The 7,291-nt window shown below is 36.4% G+C and overlaps 1 protein-coding gene across 1 annotated transcript in view; it reads left to right on the plus strand.

Moving 5' to 3' along the window:
* ENAH (ENAH actin regulator) overlaps positions 1-7,291 on the plus strand; it is a 153,133-nt gene that overhangs the window by 84,957 nt on the left and 60,885 nt on the right. Inside the window, exon 3 of the mRNA XM_007454488.1 lies at positions 4,304-4,481. Coding sequence (XP_007454550.1) covers positions 4,304-4,481 — 178 coding nt within the window. The remainder of the gene's footprint in view (positions 1-4,303; positions 4,482-7,291) is intronic.

Genomic DNA, 7,291 nt, shown 5'->3' on the forward strand with positions numbered 1-7,291 from the left:
TTTTTCATCCTCCCAAACTGAAACTCTGAACCCTTTAAACAATAATTTTCCATTTCCCTCTACCCATAACCCCTGGCAACCTCCATTCTCCATTCTATTTTTATGAATTTTACTATTCTAGGCATTTCAAATAATTGGAATCATACAATATTTGACCTTTTATATCTGGCTTATTTCACTTAGCATAACATCTTTAAGTGATCATATTTTAAAAATTTTTGTCAAGTTTGGGTATTGGTGGATAAGGTAATTTAGATAGAGCCTCTCTCTGTGAACCAAAACAATTGGACAGAATATTTAAAAGAAAAAAGTCTATTTGGAGAGCTTACATGGCAATGAAGAATTATGGGTCCATGACATAAAAGCAGAAAGAACCAGAGAAGTGAGCCCAGCTTGGGACGTATGTTTACCTGGAAGCGCATATCAGTTTTGAAAGAGGGGACTGAGTAGCTGAACAGAGCTTTTGGCAGACTCCTGGGACTAGTAGAACAAAAACTGTAAGTTAGGGCCTGCTAATGAGGGGAGGGTTGTCTTGGTAAAATCCCTCAGGCCATGATTTGGGACCCAGAAGCCCCATACACCCTGGGGAAGAAGTTTGACTCATAAGTAGACTGGCATTTACAGGAACTGATAGCCTCTAATGACATTTTAATCACTTTGGGATTAAGGTAATTTGAGATTGTTAGTTCCCTAGCTGCTTGTCGGAAACAAATGTAAATCTTCCCTGGAAAAATAGAACATCATTGTAGGCCTCAAAATTTCCATATAGTTGTCCATAGACAATGTCTGGCATTCAGTCAAAATAACCAGAATGCAACGAGACAGGAGGAACAGTAATAGAACAGACCCACTGGGAATCCAGTTAATGGGATTACCAGAAATTGACTTTAAAATAACTGTGCTTAGGGCTTCCCTGGTGGCGCAGTGGTTGAGAGTCTGCCTGCCGATGCAGGGGACGCGGGTTCGTGCCCCGGTCCCGGAAGATCCCACGTGCCACGGAGCGGCTGGGCCCCTTGAGCCATGGCCGCTGAGCCTGCACGTTCGGAGCCTGTGCTCCGCAACGGGAGAAGCCGCAGCAGTGAGAGGCCCGCGTACCGCAAAAAAAAATAAAATAACTGTGCTTAATATATTCAAGGAAATAAAAGATAAGATTGAGAATTTCAGTAGAGAACTGGAAACTTTTTTGAAAAAAGAGCGAAATGGAAATGTTGGAATTGAAAAATAAAATAACTGCTATTAACAACTCAGTGATGGGTTCTACAACAAATTAGAAGCCACTAAAAAGAATTAGTAAACTGGAATATAAGTCAGAAGGAAATATTCAGTCCGAAGCTGTGATGTTCTGAGAGAGAAAAATATGGACATCTGAAAAAGCTTGAGAGACATAGGAAATACAGTAAAAAAAGAATATAAGGTATACACATACGTTATTGGAGTCCCAGAGGAGAGGAGAGAATGGGGCAGGAGCAGTAATTGAAGACATAATAGTGAACAAGAATTTTCAGAAGTGATGAAAGGACATCAGCTTAGAAATGCTGTAAATCTTAAATGGGATAAATACAAAGAAAACCACATATAAACCCATCATATTAAAATCACTGTAAACTAAATTCAAGGTGAAACTCTTTAGAGCAGTCAGTGAAAAAAGGACAACTTTAAAGAAGCAACAATAAACTGTCAGCTGACTTCTCGGTAGAAACAACAAAAACTTAAGAGGCAGTAGATTGCAAAGAAGTAAAAGAAAATAAGTGGCCACTTAAAGTTCCAAAGCTGATACAAATAGTCTTCAAAAATCAAGGTGAGGGCTTCCCTGGTGGTGCAGTGGTTGAGAGTCCGCCTGCCGATGCAGGGGACACGGGTTCGTGCCCCAGTCCGGGAAGATCCCACGTGCCGCGGAGCGGCTGGGATCGTGAGCCATGGCCGCTGAGCCTGCGCATCTGGAGCTTGTGCTCCGCAACGGGAGAGGCCACAACAGTGAGAGGCCCGCGTACCGCAAAAAAAAAAAGGTGAAACAAAGGTATTTTCTTACAAGCCAAAATGGAGATAATTCATCACCAGGAGATCTGCTTTGAATGAAATTCTAAAGGGTATTCTTCAAGATCAGAAATGGTCGGAACAGAAGCTTGGAGAGGGCAGAAGGAATAAAAAGCAACAGAAAATGTAACTATTGGGTAAATCTTAAATGATCATCAACTGTATAAGACTAATAATGTTTTATGGGGTTTAAAATATTAATGGAATTAAAACACTTGATAAAACTAGTGTAGGACTCCTAGGATGGGCATTGGAAGAAAGGGAATGTTACTGGAGATAAAGTATTGTAAGTCCTTGTATTGTTGAGGTAAAGATAAAAATACTAGTTTTTATTTGTCTTTGATAAGTTTAGGGTACCTGTTGTAATCTCTAGGGCAACCACTAAAACAACAGTGAAAACATATATAACTAGCAAGCTAATAGAGGGGGCAATAATAAACAACTCTAAAAGAAGGTATGATAGATTTAGACCCACGTATATAATTTACATTAAATGTAAATGGACTGAACACTGAACACTACAAGTAAAAGCAGAGTCTGGCAGATTGAATAAATAACACAAAATTGATAGTATGAAATTATAGCTGCACACAAAGGACTGAGAACAGCCAAAGCAATATTGAGGAGAACAACAAAGTAGGAGGACATACTCTAGTGGCTATCAAGACTTAACTATAAAGCTACAATAATTAAGGCACTGATGTTGGCTCAAAGATAGGCATACTGGCTAGTAGAACAAAATAGAGCCATTTAGTCACTTCATTTCTGAAAAAGGTAAACCTGCAGCAAGTTAATAGATAGTGCTGCATCAACTGGACAGCCATATTGAAACAAAAAGGAAACTTGAACCTTATATCATACCATAGGCATAAATCAATTCCTTTTGGATTGGAGACGTAAATATGACAGTTAATACAGTAAAGCTTCTATAAAATAATATGGGGATAACATTTTCATGACTTGGGATTGAGAAACATTTCTTAAACAGGTTACAAAAAAGCATTAACTGTAAAGAAAAAGATTGTGAATTTGGACTGAATAAAAGTTAAGAACTCCTGTTCATCAAAAGACACCATTCAGAGAGTGAAAAGGCAAGTCACAAAATGGAAGAAGTATTTGTAACACATCACTGATGATCCCAGCAGTGAGATCATCCAGAATATGTAAAGGACTCTTACAAATCAATAAAGAAAAAGATGGACAACTCAGTAGGAAAATGGGCAAGAGATTTAATTTAAGCAGGTATTCATAAAAGAAGATCTCTAGATAACCATTAAAACATGAAAAGGTGCTAAATCTCAATATTAATCAGGGAAATGCTAACTGGAACCACAGCGATGTAGTATTCATACCCAGCAGAATTGCTGAAGTAAAGACTGACTATACCAATTACAATGTTGTACTGTATGTGCAGATGTGCAAGCTCTTGTATACTGCTGGTAGAGTGAAAATTGATAGGACCGATTTGGAAAGCTACTTTGAGTTTTCTACTAAAGTTGAACATACATGTATGGCTTGTAACAGTTCCACTCCTGGGTATGTGCCCAAGTGTGCTCATTTGGTAGACATTTGGTAGGATGGTTACAACATTGTTATTTTTAGTAACACCAAGCTGGAAATAATCCAGATGTTCATTAATGGGAAAATGGGTGAATAAACATGATTTGTACAATGGGATACCATAGAGCAATGAAAAAGAATAAACCACAAGTACATGCAACAAATAGGCACCTCTCATAAATAATTTTGAGGGAAAGATGGCAGATAAATTACAATATGTATTGTGTAATTCCATTTATATAAAATCCCCAAACCTACAAATCTGACCTTTGATGTTAGAGGTAGGACTAATACCTTTTGGGAGGCGGGAGGAGTTGAGGAGGAGGTTTTTGATGTTAATGTCCTATTTCTTGATTAGGGTTTTGGCTACATGGGAGCAATCACTGAGATACATGCTTATGTTTTATACACTTTCTGAATTTATAATACCTCAGTAAACATGTTCAAATTTATTTACTGAGGGATATAGATTTTCTTTCGTTTCGCTGATTTACTCTTTTAAGGCCAGACCTTTGTAACTATCAGACAGCGTAATGTCCATCAGACTGTTACTTCTGCAGACTAATTTTACCCTAGATAATTGTTTTAACCATTTTTTGCCAAGGTGTGTCAGGAGCAGGTTTGAATGAATATGTCCAGTCAGGCTTTGTTGACGTTGTTGATTTTGCCAATTATTAGCTTGACTGTAAAAAGAATTACTGTCTTTTAGGTCGTGATAAATTGTGCCATTCCTAAAGGGTTGAAGTACAATCAAGCTACACAGACCTTCCACCAATGGCGGGATGCTAGACAGGTGTATGGTCTTAACTTTGGCAGCAAAGAAGATGCCAATGTCTTCGCAAGTGCCATGATGCATGCCTTAGAAGTGTTGAATTCACAGGAAACAGGTAGGGTGTCCTCTGGTTACTTGTTTTCTTGAACTGAAGTGTCATGTATATATTAAACCAAATCTTTTCTGACCAACTTTTAAATCATGTATGTATTTGAAGTGATTCTTGAATTTCTCTTGTTTTCTACAAAAATGTGAACTTTTGGTTGTTGATGATAAACACATACTATAAAAGGATAATCTTATGAGACTGTTAGTAATGTTTTAACCTTCTCATTTGGAGTTATTTAGTTTGTTTATTCTGATCTAGAACCTCAACTTTCATTGCAAGGACATGAGACCCAGAGAAAATGCAGTGGATTGAATATGCATATTTGTCATCATCTTATTTTTTATGAAAAAACACATGTTTTCTCAAACATGTTTTTTAAGCCACCACTGAACTTCAAGTAGGATTGTCTACTTCCTAGTAGATAAAAATTCCATTCTAAAAGTTTAAAGATTTTTTGGAGTGCCCTCAGGTGGTATAAGCCATGAATTGCATGTCCTCTGACACTGCATCGTGGTCAGAAAGATATGTAGAAATAATTCACATTATTTTAAAAAAACACAGGATTTAAAACTGTGTATGTATCAGAGGTGAGCTCTGTTTTTATTTTGGCTTAAAAAAATAGGAAAAAATATACCAATTTGTGGTTCTCTCTTTGGGGAGATTTTTATAATCAGAAAATTAAGGTTATAATAAAACAACACATATGATTACTCTTGCCTTTGTGTATTTAGTAGCAATCTTATTGATATAAGCATGCCATAAATAAGATTTATATATTTTAACAGGAAGGACTTATATAGTTACATTAGAATTTGGTATTTTGTTGAAGGTATAGAATTTCAAAGCCTGTTATAGATACTTTAAATTTTATACCTTGCCCTATTCTAAAAAGGATTGAAACATCTAGCCCATGTGTTAGTCTATTTCACATATGAATTTCAGAGTAAGAAGACCCTTTGGAATCTTGCTAAAACTACATTATGCCTGTAGGTGGTTTATATTAGATTTTCTTTTGAGGAAATTAGTATCTCTATAAATAATTTGTACATAACTCTCATATCTTATCTATTTTGAGAAAATAAATCACTGGAACTTCTTTTGGTTTGTCTGTAAGTCCAGAAAATAGCACAGAAAAGTCTGCTCGTATGAACAGTCTTGTATGTAGATCATCTAAGTCACTGTACTTTTCTTTCAGGCATCAGTATTTTATCAACATTCTCCTGTAGGTATAGAATTGCTTTTCTGTTGCCATAGTTTTACCATAAGGAAGCAACTCTAATTGTGGTTCTTAATATCTTAATTAAATAGATCAACTACATAATAAATAATTAAAGGACCAAACTTTAGGTCTAAGAGCATATGTATGACAATAACGTTTGGCTTCTCCATGTTTGGAACAATGTAACATTACTTTTATTTCTGAACCTTCAAAAGAGTATCCATGGATATTGGGAATTAAATGTTACTAATTTAAAGTGGTTACAATGATTATTGTTCATCTTGTCATCAATTTTTTTTTAAACAATTGGAAAAGATTGTTTTTATTGGTATATAGTCATATAATTTGTTTTCAAAATGCAAATGCTAACTAATGTTTTTTCCTTCTGATCTTGATCTTTTGAAATTAATGAGTCTTAATGTGGAGAGGCTCAATTACATTCTCTGTTGTAAAATTTCCACATTATAGAAAGTTTAGTAAATGGGAAGATCGCCCATCATCTCATTAGCTACACAAGCATTTTGGTAAGGCAGAAAAATTGAATAGATTCTTCTCAGATAATTTTGAAGCTTTATTCTCTTCTCTGTCACAGTCTCAACTTATCATGGGCTGAGGAAAGAGAGAGAATGGTGGAAGAAGTTGGTCCATCCTAGCCATCTCCTTGCATCATGGCCCCAGTCACTGGCAAAGGAACTTTTGGTTCTGTAGCTTTTTCATCAGAGAAGACAAAGAAAGCATATGAAATGGCTGATGTTCTTTATAATCTGATTTATTTAGAAAATGACTGTTTTTGTAAATTACTGTAGTTAAACACTGTCTCTGATTTTTGATAGCATTGATTGGCTTGGCAGTGGAGGCATAGGAGGATTTAGATGATGTGAATCAGAAGTGTCTTCGGGAAAGGATATAAACTTTTCTGTAGATCTCTGAAGTAGGATAGGTATGTACCCCACCCCAGAGTTATTCAGTGGGCCCCTCCTATCCACCTAAACAAACATACCCAATAATGTCACCTCTCATCTTGAACATCTTTTCCCCTTCCGCAGCTGTTTGCTTTGGGTTCATAGCCAATTCCTTGCTAAAACCATCTATTCTCTTCTTGCCAAAACCAAGTTGGGAAAGCTTAACTCTTGCATGTCCCTCCTTAAGCAAACAGTGTACCCCATAAATCTCTGATCAGAAGTGACAGAAGCAAACTTATTCATAAAGGTAAAGTAACTACAGCTATTCGTCTTTTTTACTTAGTGTTTTATCACTTTTTAAAGCCAGTTTTCCATATTGAATGCTTCTGGCTTTGTTGTTGACTAGGTGTTAATGTATTATTCATTGAATATTGGTTAGTCCTTCTTAGTGGTGTTCAGGCATTTTTAAGTTATGGACACCCTTGTTCAAACAAAATCTTTTTCAGATGCTCAGTTCATTTACAGACCCCTCACCACAAAACAAAAACAAACCTCCAGATCTTCACTGATTAATGTGGGAGTTGGAAGACCATAACCACTGGGGCACCCATGTACCCTAGAGCAGGATTTGGAAATTACTAACCCATCTTCTCTGCCAAAATCAAAAATCGCACAATTCTCCCTTCCTCTTTCCC

The sequence above is a fragment of the Lipotes vexillifer genome, unplaced genomic scaffold (assembly GCF_000442215.2).
Source record: "Lipotes vexillifer unplaced genomic scaffold, Lipotes_vexillifer_v1.1 scaffold634, whole genome shotgun sequence".
In the NCBI taxonomy this organism is placed as follows: Eukaryota; Metazoa; Chordata; class Mammalia; order Artiodactyla; family Lipotidae; genus Lipotes; species Lipotes vexillifer.